Source organism: Opisthocomus hoazin, chromosome 8 (genome assembly GCF_030867145.1).
Source record: "Opisthocomus hoazin isolate bOpiHoa1 chromosome 8, bOpiHoa1.hap1, whole genome shotgun sequence".
NCBI classification, from domain to species: Eukaryota; Metazoa; Chordata; class Aves; order Opisthocomiformes; family Opisthocomidae; genus Opisthocomus; species Opisthocomus hoazin.
In genome coordinates this window covers 10,684,070-10,707,362 of record NC_134421.1, presented here as the reverse complement: position 1 = coordinate 10,707,362, position 23,293 = coordinate 10,684,070, and the positions used below count along the sequence as shown (strand labels likewise).

At 45.2% G+C, this 23,293-nt stretch overlaps 2 protein-coding genes across 7 annotated transcripts in view; one reads left to right on the top strand and one right to left on the bottom strand.

The window, feature by feature from the left end:
• Positions 1 to 718: 718 nt before the first annotated feature.
• On the top strand, positions 719 to 18,370 carry LOC104338300 (protein mono-ADP-ribosyltransferase PARP12). Its single transcript, XM_075428587.1, has 12 exons — positions 719 to 1,047; positions 1,782 to 1,917; positions 4,222 to 4,516; positions 5,488 to 5,586; positions 6,821 to 6,944; positions 8,555 to 8,750; positions 9,331 to 9,451; positions 11,001 to 11,097; positions 12,103 to 12,181; positions 13,496 to 13,626; positions 14,287 to 14,438; positions 15,395 to 18,370. Exons 1-12 carry the CDS (start codon positions 752 to 754, stop codon positions 15,667 to 15,669), a joined length of 2,001 nt encoding a protein of 666 aa, XP_075284702.1. The 5' UTR covers positions 719 to 751; the 3' UTR covers positions 15,670 to 18,370.
• A 978-nt stretch (positions 18,371 to 19,348) lies between these two features.
• TBXAS1 (thromboxane A synthase 1) overlaps positions 19,349 to 23,293 on the bottom strand; it is a 249,957-nt gene continuing 246,012 nt past the window's right edge. For all 6 annotated transcript variants that reach the window (XM_075428425.1, XM_075428429.1, XM_075428427.1 and 3 more), the window contains one exon: positions 19,349 to 23,261. In XM_075428425.1, coding sequence (XP_075284540.1) covers positions 23,187 to 23,261 — 75 coding nt within the window. In that variant the 3' untranslated portion in view covers positions 19,349 to 23,186. The remainder of the gene's footprint in view (positions 23,262 to 23,293) is intronic.

The following is a 23,293-nucleotide window of genomic DNA, read 5'->3' as shown; positions in this document are numbered from 1 at the left end:
AAGCCAGAGCAATGCTGGGCAGGACAGGATGGACGGGAAGGGATCAAGGCCACTCTGCACCCATTACCACCTGCAGCTCGTCGCCGTCTCCTGCGGCCATCACCTCAAGCATTCTTGCATATTAATCGCCTGGAAGTTTCTTCGGAATCTACCAACGTACGGAGATGGCACGTATCGAGCTTCCAAGCTGGGAGGTATAAACGCCGTCAGCTTACCTGCAGAGCTCTAGAAGCCAAGCTAACGGCAGCCGGACCGCTGAGGCATTTGTGCTTCCTGGGGCGACACAGCGGACGCCCGGACCGCGATGGCGGAGGGAGGACGAGCACTCTCACCCTCGGCTGTGTGACCTCTGCTCAGGGGTGCGGGAGTTACGAGCCACGAATCAGAGAACCCGGGAGCCAGGAACCTCACGAATTCATGAAGCGATGAGTTGGTGAACTCACGTCTTAGACAAGCCTGTACAAGAGGGGACTGAGCCCTCGTTAGACGTGCTCGTTCGTCTTTTTCCCTAGCGAGCTCATAGAATAATAAAGTTCAGAGAGTACGTTGCCCTGTAAATTTGAGATCTCTAGATGACAGACACGGCCTCAGAAGCAATCGGCAAAACCAGGCAAGCAGCAGAAAGCAAAACAAAACACACCTTGGGGCAGCGCACCCGCCCCGCCCCGTCCCGTCCCTCCGCCTCCGGTTTCTGTTTCCCTCCCTGGGCCCGGCGGGCGGAGCGTCCCGGGGTGAGGCCAGGCCGGCGGCCATGGCGGTCTCCTCCCGGGCCCTGCAGGTGCTGTGCGCCGGCGGCGGCTGCCTGGAGCAGGACGAGCTGCGGCGGCGGCTGTCGGGGCGGGTGACGGCGGAGCAGCTGGCGCTGGCGCTGCGGGACGCGCAGCGCTTCACGCTGGTGCGGCGGCCCGGCGGGGCGGGGGTGGCGGTGGTGGCCACCAGCCCCGTCCGGCTGTGCCAGGAGCACGGCGCCGGCTGCCCGGGGCTGTGCGGGCGGCTGCACTTCTGCAAGTACCGCCTCAGGGGGCTCTGCCGCAACCAGCAGGCCAGGTGAGGGGCCGGGGGGGGGCCGCCATCGCCGCCTCCCCGCCCGGGGTGAGGGGGGGGAACCCGCCGGCTCCGTGTGCTGCTCCGTGCCCGCGGCCGCGGAGCCGCCTTTCCCCGCAGGGCCTCGGCGGGTCCCGCGTTGGGGGGGGGGGGGGGGGGGGGGCGGGGGTCTCGGCCTGGCGCTCGGCGCAGCCCCTTCCGCGTTCCCGAAAGGCCCCGCCGCCGCTGTCCCTGGCGGAAACGCTTCCTGTTCACTTCCCCCCGGCGAAGGAGCGGGGCACAGGCGGTTGTTTGGGTTACACACCGCTTCCCCCTTCCCCCGGCTCGCCGCCCCGCTGCCGGCGCTTCCCCCCGAGGGCCCGTCCGAGGGGGAAGGCTGGGCCCCCCCTCCCCGTGCTGCGTGAGGCGGGGGCAGCCGGTTCGCGGGGGGATGGGGGGGGGGGGGCGTTACCCACGCGTTTGGGTGTTTCCTCACGCGTGGTTGTGAGCTGCGGGGCAGAAATCCCGACAGGGTCGGGCTACGCTGGTGCTGTAACGGCTGCGAATCGAAGCCGGCGTGGTGATAATCCTGGGAGCCATGGTGTCATCTGCTCAGCAGGTCGCGTAATTGCTTTGCTAAGGGATGCTGCGGGCTGCGCTGGAACTGGCTGATTTGGTGGGCTTTTTGAGTTTGTTCAGTAGCAAAACAGTGCTCGTCTGTTAACACTCATTTTACGTCTGGGTTCCTTAACTTGTAGGAAGGAATGCAAGTTCATTCACAACTTCCGCTCGGAGCACAACCTTGGCGTTCTAACGCAGCACGGGCTGGCGGATTTAAACGACGGTGAGCTTCGGCAGCTCTTGCTTCAGAACGACCCTTCCCTCTTACCAGAGGTCAGTGGTACTGCGGCAGTTTCTTTCAGCCCCCGTGTTTTGGTGAGCATCACCAAAGCGGAACGGGCTTCACGCTGGCTGGAGATGTTAGGTGTCAGCTTCGTTAGCGTCATGCGAATCGAAAACTTGAAATCTGCATCCCCAGTTCTCAGCTGTGGTGGGCTGACCCCAGCTGGAAGCTGAGCATTTGCGCAGCCCCTTGCTCGCTCCCCTGGCCCCAGCAGGACGGGTGAGAGAAAACAAGAAGAACCAGACTGATAGCAGGGTCCTGCACCTGGGGAGGAACAGCCCCATGCACCAGTACAGGCTTGGGGTGGACCTGCTGGGAAGCAGCTCTGCGGAGAGGGACCTGGGTGTGCTGGTGGACGACAGGTTGACCATGAGCCAGCAGTGTGCCCTGGCTGCCAAGAAAGCTAATGGATCCTGGGATGCATTAGGAGGAGCGTGGCCAGCAGGTCGAGGGAGGTTCTCCTTCCCCTCTACTCTGCCCTAGTGAGGCCCCACCTGGAGTACTGTGTCCAGTTCTGGGCTCCCCACTTCAAGAAAGATGAGGAGCTACTGGAGAGAGTCTAGCAGAGGGCTACGAGGATGGTGAGGGGACTGGAGCATCTCTCCTACGAGGAAAGGCTGAGGGAGCTGGGCTTGTTCAGCCTGAAGAAGAGAAGGCTGCAAGGGGACCTTATAAATGCTTATAAATATCTGCAGGGTGGGTGTCAGGAGGATGGGGCCAGACTCTTTTCAGTGGTGCCCAGTGACAGGACAAGGGGCAATGGGCACAAATTGAAGCATAGGAAGTTCCGTCTGAACATGAGGAACAACTTCTTCACTCTGAGGGTGACGGAGCCCTGGAACAGGCTGCCCAGGGAGGTCGTGGAGTCTCCTTCTCTGGAGATATTCCAGACCTGCCTGGACGTGGTCCTGTGCAGCCTGCTGTAGGTGACCCTGCTTCGGCCGGGGGGCTGGACTAGATGACCCACAGAGGTCCCTTCCAACCCCAAACATTCTATGATTCTGTGATTAAACTTGTGGATGGAGATAAAGACAGTTTAGCAACTGGAGTAAAGAGGGGTGGAAAACAAGTGTTGCAAAGGAAGTTGGGGCCCCCAACATAAAAAAGACATGGATGTGTTGGAGCGGGTCCAGAGGAGGGCCATGAAGATGGGCTGGAGCACCTCCCCTATGAGGACAGGCAGAGGGAGTTGGGGCTGTTCAGCCTGGAGAAGAGAAGGCTCTGGGGTGACCTTATAGCAGCCTTCCAGTACCTGAAGGGGCCTACAGGAAGGATGGAGAGGGACTTTTCACAAGGGGGTGTAGTGATAGGACAAGGGAGAATGGCTGTAAACTAAAAGAAGGCAGATTTAGATTAGATATTAGGAAGAAATTCTTCACCATGAGGGTGGTGAGGCACTGGCACAGGCTGCCCAGAGAAGCTGTGGCTGCCCCCTCTCTGGAAGCGTTCCAAGCCAGGTTGGATGGAGCTCTGAGCACCCTGGTCTGGTGGAAGATGTCCCTGCTGATGGCAGGGGGGTTGCAACCAGATGATCTTTAAGGTCCCTTCCAACCCAAACCATTCTATGATTCTAAGTTAATCACCACCTCCCACGAGCAGACTGATGCCTAGCAAGTCTCTGAGCAAGGGCTGCCTTGTAGGAAGGACCCACCTTCCCCACTCCCTGATTTTTTATTTTTTTTTTTTATTTCTGAGCGTGGTGTTACATGATGTGGAAAATCCCTTTGGCCAGTTTGGGCCAACTGTCCCAGCTGTGTCCTCTCTCAGCTTCTTGCCCACCCCCAGCCTACCCAGGGAGGCAGGGGGAGGGCAGGTGGAGAAAAAGAGAAAGCTGTGGGCACTGTGCAAGCACTGCTCAGCAGTAGCTGAGACATGGATGTGTCATCAATGCTGTTTTGGTCAGAAATCCAAAACATAGCTCCCTGTGGTCTGCTATGAAGAAAGTGAACTCCACCCCAGCCAGATCCAGTACCTCTTACCATCAAATTCACGTCAAAAAAGTTCACTGTGCCAGAACTAGAAAACCAAAGAGTTTGGATGGTGACACCATAAAATCCGCTACCCTACATTTGTGTGACTTAGAATAAAATCTGATCTGCTTGAGAGTGTCTGTAAGGTAGTTGTTGTGTGTTGAAAGATCTTTCTAGACATTAGCAGGGAAAAGGAAAATCTACCAAGTAACGGTTTGGAAAATGTGGACCACGTAGCTGTAAAAAATCTAAAAAATCGTGAATTCAAACAGTCTATATGAGCATATTTAAATTCTTTTTTTTTTTTTTTTCTCTCTACCCAAGGTCTGCTTGCATTATAACAAGGGTGATGGACCTTATGGATCTTGTACCTTTAAAAAGATCTGCACCAAACTGCATATCTGCCAGTACTTTTTGCAGGGACAGTGCAGATTTGGCAGCAGCTGCAAGCGATCCCATGACTTATTCAATTCAGAATGTTACGAGAAACTGGAGAGACAGGGAATGAGCTCAGACATTATTGAGAAACTACCCTCCATTTATAGGAATATGTATGATATAAAGAATGGCAACCAGAGCATGTATGACACAGAAGATGCCAAGTCTTCACTGTGCAAAGGTAAATGATACCATCTTTTGCAAACATCAGAAGAAGAGTCATTATAGTGAATGTAACATTTCCAGATGTCGTTAAGAAAAAGAAAGCTGAATTTGTGTCTCGATGTGCCTTTTAGGAGGGACCTTGCTCCTATCTCATTAACAGAGATTCGTGTCTTGACAAGTGAAGTGGATTTCAAGGCATTATGGGTTCCTGAGAAATGAAGTGCTTGATGTTTATAAAAATCTTAAATTTGGGATTAGAAAAGCGTAACAGGAACTGGAAAAAAAGGAGATTTACAATTTTTTTCTTGGTAAAAAACATAAGCAAGGGTAAAGAACTGTTTAAGAATAGGTGTGGCATCTGCTTGTGTGATTACAAATTATTTATCCCTTTTTTCTTTCATGTAGTGATTGTCTAGCATAAGAGTTCACAGTCAACGGTATCCTAGTTACTTCTCAGAGGTGTAATTTTTTGTTTGTTCTTTTGAAGTTCCTTAGAACTGTAAGTTAATTTAGCAGGGAAGAACAGGATAACAGAATGGAAAATCCATGTGTGTGCGTGTTGCTATTTTCTCTGCAGCTCCTTTTTCCCTTGTTTCCTTAGGTGTGCTTTAATTTATGGCAGTATCAAGTTTGGAGACTTCAGATTTTATAGCTGCCAATGTGAACAGCTATGTGGAATGTGTGCTTAATTCAAGTCCATCTAGAAATGCAAAGGCATTGGATTCTATTCTTACTTTGCAGTGACAGCTAAAAACTGCATCTGAGGAATTCAGCAGTTACAGGAGAGTCAAGTTTAGAAAGGATGGATAAAGGGATAGTACTTTTGAGTGTACAAAGATACCGAAGACTTCAGTGTCTTTCTGGAGCTGAATGCAGTTATGTAGCTATAAACGCTGGTTTTAGGCATCTTCCCTGCCCAAAGGTGCACTTCTAACAGGACTTGTTGAAACAAAATGTATTAAAAAGGCTTGTAATTCCCCCCTCTAGAGAGAAAACAGAGCTCTAGCCGAGAGTCCTCGGCGACAAATGATGATGAATTGGAACAGATCTGTGTCTATCACCTGAACGGAAGTTGTGGCTTTAAAGGTAGGTTGTCACTGTAGCACTTCCAGTCTGTCTTCCTTTGCTCATAAACAGAAAGTAAAAGACAGCTTTCACAGAAAGGGGAAACTTCAAAGCTTATGCTTATCTTTAGCTAAATCTCGTTGTAATCTTGAGTGCTGATAGGAAAGTGTTTGACGTGCCTGGTATCCCAAACAGAGGAGCTGTTTTGTTTTACTCTGAATGTACAATGTCAGCCTGTGTTGGAGGCTGGCTACTCCACCTGTGTTCACCTAAGGGACTGCTGAATGGCAGGAGTCCTAGTTCCAAACAACTACAAAAGATACTCTGCGTTCTACGTTCTTCCTTGTTTCTTCTAGCACTCTGCTGTTCCATCTGTCTGAGGTGTCTCCCTTTCAAAATGTTCCAACTTGTCCAGGATAAAGGCTGCTGTGCCAGCTTTCTTGTTGTCCTTTTGTCATCCTTTTCCTGCTTGGTGTTCTGGACCTGTGGCAGCACCCTGATGTACTGCACACCTCCTCATATGAACTGGGTGGAGCAGTCTCCGTGACTTTCCCTGTAGTTAAGCTGCTTGTCGTTCGACTGTGAAAGCTAGCCTCAAGTTTATGCATAGTGTACTGGTGATGTGATCTTCACTCCTATCGAGGAGTGACGGCATACGGACTCTTCAAATGATTTCTGAGTAACGCTTGTGATACCTGGGCCACTGCTACCACTACTCATGTTCCTGGTGAGGCCTGGCCCCTTAGAAACTTCTCAAAATCTCTAAATGAGTTACCTCCTATCCTAAGACTAAGCACTGGTCTGTTTATTTGTTTTGATTTTAACTCAGTAATACCACTTTGTGGCTAAGTGGTTAGGCATAGCTATTTGAGTCTACACTGATATTCTGTGTATGAAATAATAGCCTCGTGTGAGGCTTGTGATCTCGATTCATTGTAAATTTTTGTCTCCAAAACTGAGAAGACAGAACCATCCTTCACCACGGAGGTCCTGCTAGCTGTTTTGATACACAAAGAGACTCTAGTAGGTACAGAAACTGAACTTCTGCCTAAACTCAAAAATTAAGTTTTGGTTGCTCACACTGAAAAATTCTGAACTATTGCTTGTAAGGATTCCATAGGTGAACCCTTTCCAGAGCTATACATTTGATACTTTCACCAGCTAGGTGTACAGCCCTGAAATGTTGGAGTTTTTCTCATAGCCTGTAAAAATAATGCATCTCTTGCCTTTTTTTTTTTTTTTTGAACTTTTATAGAAAAATGTATCAGAAGTCATTTTCACTTGCCATATAGATGGCAGATCTCTGATGGTAATGCCTGGAAGGACTTGAAGAATATGGAAGAAATAGAAAGAGCATATTGTGACCCCAATAATGCCAGGTATAAACCCTTACAAAATTTAATAATGTTTGGAGTTTGCTATATTGCACTAGGCCCTTAGTGGCTATAAATTGCTACGATTATTTTGCAGTTGTTACAGAAATAGCTTCATTTGGTATTCTTCTGCTAACATCACACTGCTGATCTACTGCTACTGGAGATCTGATCCATTGTGACTTACTTCTGCCGGGAGTCTGTAGATGGCCCTCTGGGTTACCGTACTGGATTTGGCTGGGGTGGAGTTAGTTTTCTTTGTAGCAGCCTGTATAGTGCTGTGTTCTGGATTTGTGACTAAGACAGTGCTGATAATGCACTGATGTTTCAGGTGTTGCTGAGCAGTGCTTGCCCGGAGTCAAGGGTGTTTCTTTTTCCCACTCCACAGTGGGTAGGCTGGGGGTGGGCAAGAGGCTGGGAGGGGATCAGCCGGGACAGCTGACTTGCACTGACCAGAGGGTCTCCCATACCGTATAACGTCATGACCAGCAGTGAAGCCTGGGGCAGAAGAAGAGGGTTGGGTTTTCGGTTTCCAAGGTGGCTGAGGTTTGGAGGCTGGCTGGGCATTACACTGCCTGTGGGAGGTGGTGAGTGATTTGATTTGCTTTGCTTTATTTGTTTGTTTGTGCCACCACTCCCATTCTTCACCTATTGAACTGCCTTTATATTGACCCATAACCTTTCTTGCTTTTGCCCTTCCTATTTTTTACCCTCTGTTGTGCAGGGGAGGGGGAGTGAGCGAGCAGCTGTGTGGGTACTTGGTTGCTGGCCAGGATCAATCCACCACAGTTATTTTGTGTGACTGACCCATAAACTCTAGTACTGTGAAAAAAAAGTATGAATACTTCCTACTGCTGCTACCATAGGAAGTCTTAATCCTCACTAAAAATGGCTGGAATACTGCAGAGAATGGTGATTTTATCACAAGTCCCTGTGGGAATCTGTCTTTGTTTAGAGCTTGCCAATGCTCAGTTTGACCCCATGATTAGAAGTAACCTTCTCTTTCACCTGTTAAGATGGAGGATGGAAACGTAGCATGAGATTTGCCCCTCTTGCCCCCTTTTCCTCCAGACCGTATTGTGGAACTGGCAGAATACCGTGTGTGTCTGGAGAGAGAGATACTCTTGGGTACAGAGAACCATTAAGAATATGGAAATATCTTGTAAGAGTTTGGAACTGGTTATGTAGCACAAAGAGGGTATTGGGAGGGGCTCATACCAGTATGCTGTGTCCCATGCTGGGGAATTTACCTAGCCCTCTTGTGTTATGTTAGAGGCTCTTTGAAGCCGAAGTTACGACAGCGTTCTGTTCAGAATATCGTTGGTTAGCAAGAAGGGGGCAATGTACATTTTCCATTGTTTCTGTTCAGCTTATGTAACTCACGAATTTACCAGTTGGTAATGGTTACTGCCCAGGGAACCAGTGTGAGATGTAATGCTGTACTGCGAAATACGTACAAACACCAGACAGAGCTGGGGTTGTTGTGGAAGCTGCAGGTTTGTGTTCTGCTTTTGAGTGATGTTGACTTAATTTGCAAATTCATGGTGGGCTTCTGAACTGATGTGTAAAGCTTCACAAAACAGTTCTCTGTTTTTCTCTCCTTTTTTTTTTTATAGATTTAGTAATGGTGTTACTGAAAGTGGCTCTGTCTTGTCATGTATCTGTTTTCTGAATATGTGCTGTGGGCTTGCAAAGGTTAGACGTCTTTCTACAGTCTCGTCTGTGACCAAACCCCCTCACTTCATTCTTACAACAGAATGGATCTGGTACTGGAAAGATGAATATGGCCTGTGGCAGGAATATGGAAAAAAAGTAAGTGTGGAGAAACGGGGAGACTCTCAGCTCTGTGTTAGAAGTGCCTAACTACTGAAAAGTACACAGTACTTCCCCTCTCTTGTCCCTCTCTCCCTCCCACTCATATTGTACAGGTGGACTTTAGAGGCCTAATGGGATCTTTTCCCTGTGAGTTTGATTGGTTCAGGTAGTGGAGCGCTCACTGGTGAGTCACAAATATTGACAGATAATTCTTCAGTGAGTCATGTCAATAGGATCACATGAATACATTCATTTCATTGCTCCTCAGTAAAACTTCCTTCTCTGAGGTTCCAGTAGTGCTCTGTCTTTGCTAAGGTCTAGGTGCTGAATATGAAGCCTCAGTAGTAGTGTTCACTGCGTGCACTTTGCCATGTAGGTTTAGGCTTCCTAACACTGCTTGGTTTGCTTTAGGGCAGTTTCAACTGCTTAATACATGGCTTTTGCCTGAAAGCCACTATCATGCACAAAGGCTGATACATACTGCAGCCACGATACCATATGACAGTTGTTGGTTTTTAAACTTGCTTGTATATACTAGACCAGGAGAATCTTTGTTTCTCTGGTTTTGTTCTGACAGGATGATCATCATGCAGCTGCCACTGTTTCCAGTTATGATCTGGAGAAAGCTTATATAGCAAAAGGTTCTCCAAAGCTGAACTTCAGAGCTGGAGTACATGAATATGAACTCAATTTTGGAGGTGAGTTCCATTTGCTTTGTGGTTTTTTTTTTTGTTCCCTCCCTGCTCTTTTGTGGTTTTAAACTACGTTACTACAGGAGATAGGAAAGAGAAATGTGAACTTCTGAACTGAAATGCTTACAGAGACAGAGCTTCTATCAAAGTTCTCAGGATAAGAGCTGTTCATGTAAGCAAAGTGGCATTCCTATTCCTATTCCTCCTTGCTTCTGAGAAGTTCTTGTGCTGGGTTTCAGAATGTCTGCCAGCAAGTCCAAGTGTGACATTGCCATTGGTGCTAGCACCAACACAAATGGTGAGAAACTTCTGGAAGACTTGACAAGGCAGGTTCTGGTCTGCTTTAATCACCGACTTGCAGAAAAACAAATACTTGGGCAAGGTGTAGGGTCCAGACAATCCTTAGCGTTGCAAGATTTATGTAGTTATATTCTTTTCATAGCTCTGTCTGTCTGGAAAGGCAGAAGAAGTAACTTGGCTATGTCAAAGTAGGAAGATGCATTTCACAGGAGTTCAGGAAATTTAAGGCACTTGTGATGGCACTGTCCTCTCTGAGCTGTTGCCTCTCCAAGCATTCTTTTCAAAAATCATGGGGAACAGCGGTGGTGGGAATCAGCCTGCCTAGACTGTCATTTTGGTGTAGTTGCCTTTGATCCAGGTCTCCATTACTACCTCATTCTGTGTGAAAAAAAAAAGCCCAAGCAGAATGGGCATGTGATCTGTTGGTTGTGATTCAATTGAAAGCAATGCTGTAATCTTCTCGATAGGCTGGGGGAACTTGTCTGACTCAGAAGGGAAAATTGCATAGTAAATCGACTGCTTTTCTAAAGTTTGACCTTTTTGAGTAACTTAGGCAAACAGACACAATGTAGACGTCTTCCAAAACTTAGTTTCTCAGCTTGGTGGTGCCAAGAGATTTTTTTGTTTGTTTGCTTTCTTCCTGTGTATCTCTCTCTGAAGATGAGGCCTCGTTCTCATGGCTGCAGCTGACTCTTAGTTGATTAGTATGATGTGGCAGTAGCTACAAAGGCTCCAAGATTCAGAAAAAATGTCTATAAAATTCAGGTTGTGGTGACTTGTTTCTGTTGGTGGTTGATAAAAATGCGTGGCTTGCGATAACTGTTAGGTTGTGTTTATAGCGTCTGAAATCTACGACTACGTGTAGAAAAACAGTATCTTGATTGCAAATCGAGAAGGAGGGTATGCAATCCGTGGAGCAAAAGTACATACTTAGTTTACAGTGATCCTTTTCAGTTATGTGTGGCTGATGGAACAACGAAGGGAATATTGTTACTGTTGTCTATCATTCCTTCTACAGTTGGAAAGTAAAACTGAAAGTTAAATCAGTTCTCGGTGATTTATACAGATAGACTGTGGGTTCCACATCCTGCTCTGACTTCCTTTTGTGTAGCAAGAAAAAAAGCTTGGTGCCTTTTTGTCAACGTTTTTGACAAAACAACTTAGTGGCAAGTTTTGCTGCAGCGTGAAGGCTTTCTGAAACATCCTTCTCATTGTTCAGGATTCTGCTTTTTTTGTTTTCTTTTCCCCTCCGCAGCCATGATTCAGAAAAACCTTCGCTACACAACAGAGAGAGAGATTTGCAGAAGACCTAAATTTGTCTCTCAGACAGTGGTAGAAGAGACAAGAAAAAGGTAAACTGCAGCTGCTCGTTCTGAGGTGATGGACTTAGTGGATTGTGAAGGCAGTGTCTTCCAAGTGTGTAAATAAGGTGAAGGAGTAGCTGTTAAGGCAATTATAAAAGAAACTGAGAGGGGGAAGAACATACCTTTCCTGCAACAATGTCTACCCAGGCCAGTATTGCAACCTGGCCAACAGTTTTCAAGCAATGTGGGAGCCTAGGGGGTGAGGGAAGTTTGGGCTTCGCCACAGAAAGTGTGGAAGTGTAGAAAATAATTCAGCGTGTAGCAATGTTGTAGGAAGCTGCGGGTTAGAGGGAGCTATCTTATTAGAGCAGCTGATACATATGGAAGCAATAACGTTTATGCATACTAGCCCTTTCTGACATCTGAGATCAGTAATTTTTAAAGCTGAGTACAAGTTTAGAAACAATTCTTTCGAGGGCAGCCAGACAACATAAGAGGAAAGTACTAGTTGTTAGAGGTGGAGCAAAAGGTGGGAGACAGCAAGGGGAGGAGTTTTATATAATTGTGTGTAACAGCCAACTTTTATTACACGTTCACTTGCAGCACACAGTGCTTGCTTAAACATGACAGAAAAGAGCAGCTAAACACACTAATTAAAATTGGGGTGGAAGTAGAGGGGAGGGCTGTATCTGTCCTGTTTCTGTCGTACTGATACGATACTGGATACGTTTTTGTTTATCTGCCCCAGTGTAGCAGAGCTTTTATGTATACTTCAACTCTTTGCAACTAAGAGAACTACTTTCATGTTTAGTTCAGTGTGTATCTAGGTTTCTTTTTCTCATTTGGCATCTTTCTTCGTGCCGTAAGTCTTGGCATGACGCTTTAGAAACAATATTTTCACGTACTGAACTGAAAAGACAATTTTGAAGTCTTTTCAGTTCAGTTGCCTGTATTCTCCCTAGACTTGACAAAGATGTTTAGTATTATATGTACATAAAATGTAGGGATTTGGTTTGTTTTAATTATCTATTTATAATGTCTTGTAACGTACAGGGGCTTTAACCATATAGAAGATTTTAAGGGCATTCCACCTCACTGGGACAAATCTGCCCTGCCTGAAGTGGGATTCAAGGTTTGGAACTTTGTTTTTTCTCTCCATCCGTTTTGTTGCACACAGGTTTGTTATGTCACAAGTCCAGTGTTTCTTGGGCCTTTGTAGATGACTGTTTCTTGTGTAACATAATGCAGAGATGTTGGTAAATTTGAGTTTGATACCGCACTGGGCAGACCTAGCTGTGAAGCTAGACCCAAATTTATAAACTAACAAGTGGTGGCAGTATGACCATGGCAACATTGACTTTCACTACTACTATTTATCTCTTTCCTTGGCACATTTGCCATTTGCCTGAAGCTTATGCTGTATTAGCAAGACTGTTACTGGTGCCCAAGATGCATAGCTTTGAAGGCCAATATATGCTGAAGTATCAGAGATAAATCATGCCTCTAAACTTCAGGGTAGCCATTCCCTGAGCTGTGTATAAGTAGACTGTTTTACGTCTATGGAGAGTTGATGAAATCAGCAGAGTTCAAACTGGGATCATCCGTTAAAATGTACCATAACTCCAGTGTAGTGAACTTATTTACCTTTGTAAAACAGGTAATATCTGCATGGTTTACCTTTGCTGACTTCCTGCCTGCTTCCATCACCGCCTCTGCCAACTCTAATAACTATAGCTACAGTAAAGATCTTAGAAGGAGCTTGAAAATTACTGACTCGTAAAATGCAAATACTCAAGAAATTATCAACAAAAAATAGGGAAGGCTAGCGCTGACATTCTTGATGTTCCTAGGGAAAACATGCTAGTAGAAAACTTTGCTTGCTTACAGGACTGTCATGGAAGGAACTGATTTTTGACAGCGTGTCTCTGCTCTTCCCTAAAATGATTAATCGAATAAAGCCTTTTCAATTTATTTGAAAACTGAACAGGCAGTGCAGTTTGTGTTCACTGGCTGGAGGGAGTATAAACGATGAAGTTTTAAAAAGCATGGGTGTAGAGGTACCCTTTGATTTGCTGCAACATAAACTCTCTGTTCTTTTTTAATTTATGTGTTCATTTCTTCTATGTATTTAGGTACTGTTTGATGTATGCATGCAAATGTATCTCGGCCCAAATATTAAAAGGGGCTGGGGGCTGCACATAAGCATGCAGCTCCTTCAATGTCCTGTGAGAGAGCAACCTGGGTGTCTTAAACCGCAGGTGTTAATGTTGCCTTGGTAAGAGCTCACTTTTACAGAGCAGGGATCTCTCATCTGCCTTTTTTCCAAGAGTATTTTTGCTGCTTGTACCTCTGCTTCACAGAAAAGATCTGAGTAGTGCACTAGGTAGGGTGGCTCTGTTATGATTTAGTAGGAGATGAGAGTAGCTTTTTAATCTTTTCCTTACAGCTGATTGAGCTTGACAGTTCTTCTGAAGAATACAAGAAAGTCAAGACGGACTTTCAACGCACAATGCCCAAAACAGTTATTAAAAGGATTTGTAGAGTTCAGAACCCATCTCTCTGGGAACTGTATCAGTGGTATGTATAAAATACTGCTCTGCTACGTGTGCATGAAGTTTGTTGTTTCTGCAGTTAGCTTTATGCTCAAGATAGACACACGTTTCTGAAATGCATTTAAAAATCTGCTTCGACTCCCCCACTGAAATACCTAGTCAGGATCAACATGTAAATAGGAGTACCGCCAAAACCAAAACTTGGTCAAGACAGAGCTTAGAAAAGTCAGATGAGCTGACTCAGAAGAGTCCTTGCTCCTGAGTAAGTGGTTCTGACTTCTGTGTCCAGGACAGCTGCCTTCCACTGAAAGCCTGAAGCTGGTAATCGATCGCATCTGGCACAAACACTGGTTTGTAGCTGGGCAAAACTGAAACAGCATTTGAAATTAAATGCAAAACTCACTGAGGGAAAGCCTTAACATAAACTTCTGTGTTTAGTAAAAAAATAAATCTAAGATTACTCCCCCTCTCCCGATAGGCAGTGAATGAAACAAAACATTTTTATTATGAAATACCTGGAGGCATTTGTGTATAATGCAAGCATGTTTGCATGCAGCTAGACAGCAAGATACCCTGTATGCCCAAAGTTCAGGCCTTAATGTAAGGATTTTCAGAATGTACTCTCTGTGTAAAACGTCTGGGTACAGCCACAGTGGGACTCCAAAGATACTGCTGCTTATTGCAGGCAGAAGGAGCAAATGCAGAAGAGCCATGGTGGAAGGGCTGCGGATGAACGATTTTTATTTCATGGGACCAGTAAAAAATACATTGATGCCATCTGTCAGCAAAACTTTGACTGGAGGATCTGTGGCCTTCATGGGACGGTCTATGGCAAAGGTTGGTTTTCAGCTCTTTCATTAACGCTAGACTTGCTAAAAAATTCTCAGTAGTTACTGCAGAGGTGTAAAGTTAGAGAGCACTCGGCCAATCCACGGTTTATCTCTGTGATGGTATGGACAGCATAACTGACTGGCAGTGATTATTTGGAGCTAAGGCATACTGAAAGGCCTTGGCCTCCATGCTCCACTCTATCCTTGCAAGAAAAGACAAGCTTAGGAGAGGCCAGTTCTAGGAATGGTTTCTCTGGGAGTCCAGGCTTACTTCTGTTCCAGTTTCTCCAAGGTCCTACAGGAGGGCAGCGTGGCATTATCTGTGGTTTGTTTGTTGTTTTTTTTTTCCAGGAATGTAAATGCTATCCTTGTTAGCAAATTACATTCCTTTACATTGTCCTGTGTACAGGAAAGGATCCCCATACCAAGTGGAATAGCTGAGAGACAGGCCGACTGACTGACTCCCCACCCATCCAATTGAATACTTCATAACCCTCGGAAATGTTCTAATGAAAATTAGTAGCCTCTCTGAGGGGAGGAAGTTGGGTGAGACTGGGGAAGGTGGACGTCTGGGGTCAGGAGGAAATCTTTTTGAGAAATACGATAACATTTGAAACATTACGGAGCGTCTGGACGATGCTTTTAGTCATATGGTTTAGTTTTAGGTAGTCCTGCAAGGAGCAGGGAGTTGGACTCAATGATCCTTATGGGTCCCTTCCACCTGAAGTGATTCTGTGATTACTTCTGTGGCTTTTTAGTATGTGTGCCGTGAAAAATGAAAGTGCAAGTAATACATAATGGTCATTTTCACTAAGAAAGACATACAGGACAAGTGAAGGCTTTGGAAAGGCAGTTCTTGAACTGGTTAATGGATTTGCTTATGAATTCACTGTCACACTGCATCACTTCTTTCCCTGCAGTTTTGGTGTCTTACCCACTCTGTCTTGGTGTCTTTTTCTGCAGGAAGCTATTTTGCAAGGGATGCATCTTACTCTCACAACTACTGCTGGGACGACTCAAACACCAAGACCATGTTTCTGGCACGGGTGCTGGTGGGGGAGTTCACTCTTGGTTGTTCTTCTTATGTTCGGCCTCCCTTGAAGGACAACCAAAACTTCTATGACAGTTGTGTGAATAGCTCTTCAAACCCTTCTATCTTTGTCATCTTTGAGAAGCAGCAGGTATATCCAGAGTATCTCATAGAATACGTTGACCAGGCATTGGCAAAAATGCTATAGCAGTAAAACCTGTCATCATTCTTTAGCTGGTATAAATATTTTTTTAGTGTTGGCTTAAGAGAGAAAAAGTGATTTTTAGAAATTGTGTAATTGGGTAGGTGAGTGTTCAGCAACACTTATACTCTATCCTTTTTGTGCAGAAAATGAGGGGTAAAAAGACACAAGGGATGTTTTAGAATTCTAAAAATCCCATGACTGTCTCCTGTTCTTTAGCAGGTATGATGTTTCCCTGCATTGCTAGAGGTTTTTATTACGTGAATTCAATGATGGTTGTAACATGAGGATTGGCGATGACCGCCAAGTTTAAACAATAGTTATGATTGTTTCAGGATAGGTCTTTACACTTGCTCGTTGTTCAGAGGCTTTCTCCTTCTACTTGTTTATCTTTTAACTCAAAAATTGATAAAACGTGCTTTTTTTAATAATCTGTCTCCTGTAACAGCAGACATTCAACTGTTTGCAAATGAGGCAATCTCTGTCTCTGCGCTCAACTCACTGCATAAATTCTTAGCAGCACTGTTTTTTGTCCCTACCTAATCTTCACCAACAAAGCCTCAAAAATTAAACTTGTTTGTTGAAAAAGAACAGAGACTTACTTTCACTAGTTAATTTTCTCATTTAAAACAAGTACTGAAAGCATGAAGCATATCAAAGGTTGCTTGGTGCTGTGCTACTCAGTTGACTTACTCTGTCAAATAAATGCTGTATTTTAGGTCTGTGAGAACACAAGTTTTTCACGACTTTCACTGTGCCTGCAGCTGAGAGAGTGCTGGCAGGTGCCAGGGGAGAAGAAGAGGCAACTCACGCTGTCATTTAAGAATGTCATACTTGGGAGTGAAACATGCTGCTTGATTAGCAATACACTGTTTGTGTGGAGCAGCTTTATGGTTCTCTTACAGCTGTTGGGAAGGACAGTGAGTGATTGTCTCATTGGGTGTGCTGTCCCTTTGGGTGCAGGAGACACACTGGCTACCCGTGTAATCAGGGCGTCTTTGGCTTTTCTTGCAGGAAAAATGTGCTTACCTGGGGAGTGGTCTTCAGCCACAGAGCTGAAACCTTTAAAAATCTGAAGATCAAGTTGAATATTTAATTGTTCCAAGCAAAAGATGTTATTGGTGTTCAGCAGTCAGCATCCATGTGTGCAGATAGTCAAAACCCTTGAACTGTCAAGTATTTCTTAAGATTAAAGTTGCTGATGCGTAGACAGATACTTTATCACAGCTTTAGTGCTCATAAGTGAGTACTTTTTAGCTATAGTGTACTGCAAAAGCCTTAAGATATACTTTATATAGAACCAAAAAAAGCTCATTCTCTGCATTGTAGAAGCATTTATTTTTAATTCATCTGGATGATGAGTGACAGGTGTACACTGGGTAACTCTTTATTACTTCAGCACTGTGAACCAGGAGCTTAGGCCTGATCAGCTGGACTAAGGCTGTGCAGAACTCCTTTTTATACGAACTGTAAAACTAGCAGCGTGATTTCTAAAGGAACATACTCCTCTTCGTGTTTAAACCCAGTAAAACACAGGATGTGGAAAAGCAAGTTGGCTGTATTCTTTCTTTTGGAAGATTTGTAGTAGAACACACATGATAAATCTCATGTCAGCAAATGAGCGTGTCACCAAATACTACATTCATTGAGCAGGGTAACATTAGGTAGAGAGCATACCTGTGTAGAGTAAGACAAAAAACGTGTTCCTCTACACCTTCTTGGCAAATAGGAATACTGACAGTATGCCTCTCTTCTTCTAAACTTAATGAGCTTTTCAGCTTGGGCTGGTTCTGGCTGGGATAGAGTTAGTTTTCTTCATAGTAGCTAGTATGGGGCGATGTTTTGGATTTTGCTGAAAACAGCGTTGATAACGCAGAGATGTTTTCCTTATTGCTGAGCAGTGCTTACACAGCGTCAAGGCCTTTTCTTGCTCCTCATCCCACCCCACCAGCGAGGGGGCTGGGGGTGCACAGAAAGGTGGGAGGGGGCACAGCCGGGACAGCTGACCCCGACTGACCACAGGGATATCCCGTACCATACGACATCATGCTCGGCATGTAAAGCGGGGGGAAGAAGAAGGAAGGAGGGGACATTGGGAGTGCTGGTGTTCGTCTTCCCAAGTAACAATTAGGTGTGACAGAGCCCTGCTTTCCTGGAGATGGCTGAACAACTGCCTGACGAAGGGAAGTAGTGAAATGAATGCCTTGTTTTGCGTTACCTACTAAACTGTCTTTACCTCAACCCATGCGTTTTCTCACTTTGACCCTTCCAGTTTTCTCCCCCATCCCACCCGGAGGGGAAGTGAGCGAGTGGCTGGGTGGTGCTTAGTTGCTGGCTGGGGTAAACCATGACACAGCTGAGACCTGGAATAGCTGAAGTCATGTTAATCTTTTGCCAGAAAAATTGAAACAAAGATAATTTTTTTTATGCACAAAGTTGAGATATTTTTTTAATAACATTTTTGATGCATAGTGATCTTTTTAAAACCTTTACCTTAATTCTTGGAGGGGCTGTGTAAGTGTGTGTGCCTGTGTACGTACGTATGTATGTAAAAGAACTGCAATAAACTGGCTGGTTGTGTTACTTTGTCAGCTGTTATTCCTCCGTTAACACACAAAAAAAGCAAAGTTTCCATGTTTTTCACTTTTGAAACCGCAGTAGTAACTTTCTTGTGTGTAGTAAATAAACAGGTATTCATGCCCCTAAATTCTTTTGAATTGTTTTCTCTCTCTCTCAATACTAAAAGCACCGTGTTTCACTGTTTCTGTGTTCTTGGAAACTTTCTTAAAGATGCTGCTGTTAAGTCATGGAGTCCCTCTACAGCTGTTTGGATCGCATTTGGAAATGAACAGATTAAAGAGTTATTTGTATTAAATGTAAACTTTGCACAAAAATTTGTATTGAACCTCTCTCCTGCGTGAGGAGGGTTTTGATAACAGGTCCATCCTGGCAAGGCAGAGGGCAAGTAACAGCTCTGCTGTGCCGGCTGCGTGGTGTGGAGCAGGGTAGTTTCTGAACCTCTGATCCCCCCACCCCACCGGGCTGGGCAGGGGTCTGGCAGCCAGCCAAGGTCAACCCACCATGCCGTTGAAGGAGTTTTACCTGTAATCAGGTTTGTCATGACACTGCCTGGATTCTGTAAGATGTGGGTGTCAATGCGCTGTCTGTAAGCAGCGGCAGCGAAGGGGTGGCAGTAGCTCCCCAGTTCTGATACCTGCAGCCTGGCAAAGCAGGGGCGGTGGGTGAGAGGAACTTGGGTGGATGGCACAGTCCAGCTACCGTAGCGTGCTCAGTGTTGCTTGGCTTGGAGGAGACTTGTGCTTTGCTTCTTGGAAACCACTGCGCAGAGCTGCCTTTGAGCCAAAGGGCAGCTGGGAGCTGTGGAAATGCTGCAGGGCTTCCAGCTCAAATCCCTGGCTGCTACATGGCCAGGGTTACCGGTGCTCGCCTGTTTTACCAGGGAAAAGGCTTCACAGGCCTGAATAACTCCCTTGCTCTCAGGCCTGGTCATGAATTCATCTCTATTTTCAAAAATGCTACCTGAGGGAATCCCCCTTGAAAGCAGCCCTAGCACCCAGCAGTGCAGGGAGCAAACATCTCGGGGACCGATGAGGCTTTTCAGTCTGAAGAAAGAGAGTGGGGCCAGTATGAGCCAAGCAATGAAATAAACAGTTCAAAAGTCAACTTTAAATTTTTCTAGCATGTTTACTACTGTAAAGGTGCAAAAGAGTCTCATATTGAGTGAAGCTGTGTCCGAGATGGAAACAACATTTAACAAAGGGAAATGAGAAGGTGGTCATTCCAGAAACCACCACACACAGAGACGAAGTTCTGCAGTTTAATGCCAGGTAAGAAGAGATAGTTCAAATTTGCAATCCATGAAGCATAATAATTTCTAACACCCAGCTCTGTTTTTCTAGGAATACTATTTATAAAGTACAAAACTGTAAAGGTTTTCTGTATCAGCAATCTCATTAAAAATACCATTTTATACTGACAGCTTTCTGTAATCATTGCAGAGTCTCAGAAGATGTTTTTAATCGAAGCTTTACCAAGCAGCCTTTGCTTTCCATCAGCTGTCAGAGAATGACTAAGACCCTTTTGTAAAACAGACATGCCTGATTTTAAACAAACCCACAGCTCAGCAATGCAAGACAACACACTGTTTCTCAGGAGAGAAATTATTTTAAATAGGCTTCCTTGTTCCTCCCTAGACTCAACTGCTGTTGACTGAAGCCTGCTGTACCACAAATGCTAATACTCACCGTAACTTAAGGATATAAAGTTATGTTTTGATGTTGTAACTATAAACTTTTTTTTTTTTATTAGGGTTTGGTTTTTTTAATGAATCCCAAAGTCGGCTCTGCTCAGGATCAGTTTGGGACCATGTTATATGGGTGCACAAACACACTCTGATTAACATGAGGTTCCTAGTTTCCGTTTTGGAGAGCTGCTATCAGGCTTGTGTCCTGGTTTTTGCAAATGCGTGCTTCCAGGGGGCTAGAGCAGCGGTGGTCCCTCAGCACAGCTCGCGCCTTAGCTGTGCTGCTGAGCCCACGCAGCCAGGGTGAGGGCCAGCATCATTAACTATCCGGGTAAAACATCTGTGCAGTGTCTGGTGACTCTCAGCAGATGTTGTTTGAAAGGAAGAAATGGGTTGGGGCGCTTTCTATATTACTGGAAAGCTGTCAGCCTTTTCGCTGTCTTGCTTCTCTACCTGTCCATACAAAAGCATATGGAAGAAAGGCACAAGCTTGATCTAGGCTTGGAGTATCTGGTCAAAAATGAAGCACACAACGACCTGCTAATTCACTTCAGGAAAGAAACAGTAAAAAAACTTTGAAGGGACAAACAAGCCTTTGGCAGCCTATTTCAGACTGGAATGAGCTTCCTTGTCACTCAGGCAGGTGAGAAGTTTTTAGGCCAGGTCCATCCAACTTTTCTGCCAGTTGCATGTTGTCCTGGCTTCAGCTGGGATAGAGTTAATTTTCTTCCTAGTAGCTGGTAGAGTGCTGTGTTTGGGACTTAATATGAGAAAAATGTTGATAACGCACTGATGTTTTTAGTTGTCGCTAGATAGTGCTTATACTAAGTCAAGGACTTTTGCAGCTTCCCACGCTCTGCTGACTGGGAAGGTGCACAAGAAGGTGGGAGGGAGCACAGCCAGGGCAGCTGACCCAAACTGGCCAAAGGGATATTCCATACTGTATGATGTCATGGTCAGCATATAAACTGGGAAGGAAGTTGGCCAGGTGCTGCGATTGCTGCTTGGAATCAGGCTGGGCATCGCCCAGCGAGGGGTGAACAATTGCACTGTGCATCACTTATTTTGTATATTCTACTACTATTAGTATTATTATTATTTCTTCTTTCACTGTCCTATTTAACTATCTTTATCTGACCCCATGAACTTTACTTGGTTTTTTTCCCCGATTCTCCTCCCCATCCCACCAGCAGGGAGGGGTGAGCAAGCAGCTGCATGGTGCTTAGCTGCCAGCTGGGGTTAAACCACGACATATGTATAAGCTGTACTGTAAATCAGCTGCCAGCACACTATTTTCTAAAGGGAAAAATGATGAATAACGTGCAGAAAATAGGGTATATACAGCCTGTTGCTTTTCAAATAAATAACAATCACTCCATCAGTAAGTCATATAATTGGTGTGTCTGTAACAGGGCACTTCTGTTTAGCATGCTAGAGATGCTCCATGCAAACAGAAACAATTCCAAGACTGCCAGGTCAGTATTTCACCACTATTACCTGTACAGTTCTGGTTTAAAAAAAAAACCCAACAAACAACAAACATGAAAAAGAAAGATAAACTCTTCCAGGAGCAAGACACAGTAATTTGATCGGTCTTAAGGCAGCATGTGGGAAGCAGGCAGCAAAAGGTGCTTGCTGGAGAGAAACTAGGGAACTAGCTAGGGATCAGTGAGCAGATGGCTCCTTCAGGCAATCCCTGCAGTGAAGCTGAGCAGTCAGCCTCTTCATCCTGCTGCCATGACACTTCTCTGCACACACCACCAAGAGAGATGCTGTACATAAGGAAACCTCAAGCAAAGTATGTCAGCAGGCAGAAGGTCAACACTTGCACAGAACCAAAAGGTGCTTCCTTGTTTTTTATGGTGCCCTAACAATTTTTGCTATTTATAAAAACTTAAAAAAAAAAAAAAAAAAAAAAAAGAAAAAAGGACCCTGAGACTGAGACCATCTCCTCTCATGGTTTTGTTGTACAGACAACCAGTTTGTGGTGCCCACTGAAGGAAATATTTTGGGTCTTTTTCTGGTCAATTTATCACTGCTGTGTGATGCTCCACTAGCTGTGTGGTGATTGAAGGGCTTTGTAGAGGAACAGGAAAGAGCATGGAGGGAATGTGAGGAGTGGAAGAGTACTGCTGCTTTGGCTGTGAAGATCCATGTGCAGAGTCATAGATCTTGAATGGATCCGTGGTGCTGCTGCCGTTGGCAGACAAGTTCCCTCCTGAGTGGAGTGAGGCACTTGGGACGTGACCTGCTCCAGGGTCACATAAGGAATCAAAAGAGCTGCTGGGACTGATGATCCTGGGTCCCACTCTTTGCCATTGGCTTTAGTGCATGCAGCACTCTTCATTTCATGAAGTCAATGAGCTAGACAAGGATGGTGCCAATTGCAATGCTTGGAAAGGAAAGGCCTCAACATGAAGCACATGCTATATCAACATGTTCTGATTTACCCTTAAATTTCCTCCAGTCCTCCTGCTTTCTTTAAATTCATATATTCTTTTTCTCCACCTTTCCAACAGCAGTTCGGTAGTCAGCAAAATGGCTGTCACCTCATTTCCTGGGCCTTAGCTACTGGAACTTCACTGGTAAGCAGGGGAACTCTTCATTCCTCTTCAGCCATGTTGATGCAGTGTGCCAAGTCCATATCGTTAATCTAAGTGTATTTCAAATCACTGCAAAAGGATGAAGAAGGTACAACTCCTTCCACTTTACAGACACAGGGAGAGAGTAAGCATTGTGCCGGAGACTCAACTTTGATTTTTTAGCACAGCTTATGGTAAAATCCAATGCACTGGATCCCAGGTCTTCTGCTAAAAATGTGGTGCCCCTTGGGCTTTTCTAGAGTAGGGACTTATAAGTGCATGAGAAGGATGCGTGAAATAATGATTTGTAATTAAAATCTATTGTAAATCACGTGTACACTTCACACCTGCTCCATTTAATGAACTTGAGCATGAAGAAAGCATTCTCAAAGATGAGTGAAAAGAAGTGTAATGTAGAAAAGCAAGTGAAAGTGGAATACTTCATTAAAGATACTATTCAAAGCAATTTGAAAACCACCAAAAAGATGGTGGAGCCCACATCTCATTTTAAAAAGTGACTGGAGGCACTCCCACAGGAGGGAAGTGAGGCAGCACCTACTGACCATCAGTGTGACTTAGGGTCCTACCTGTCTTTCGGGTTTTGAAAAATAATTATACCCAGTGAGTCACTGAACAAGGGGTCCCATGCCAGGAGGTTTCAGGATGTACATTTTCTTTTAGCGAGATTCTAGCATAATGTAGACTCCATTTTTTGGTCCAAGTGTAGCTTTTGATTTCAGCTGCAAAGGAATCTGAAAGAAAAAAGAGCATCTTATATATAGCT

Coding starts and splice junctions, on each gene's coding strand:
- LOC104338300 (XM_075428587.1), top strand. CDS start 752: ATGGCGGTCTCCTCCCGGGCCCTGCAGGTGCTGTGCGCCGGCGGCGGC. Junction 9,452..11,000: donor ATATGAACTCAATTTTGGAG/GTGAGTTCCATT, acceptor TCCCCTCCGCAG/CCATGATTCAGAAAAACCTT. Junction 14,439..15,394: donor TGGGACGGTCTATGGCAAAG/GTTGGTTTTCAG, acceptor CTTTTTCTGCAG/GAAGCTATTTTGCAAGGGAT.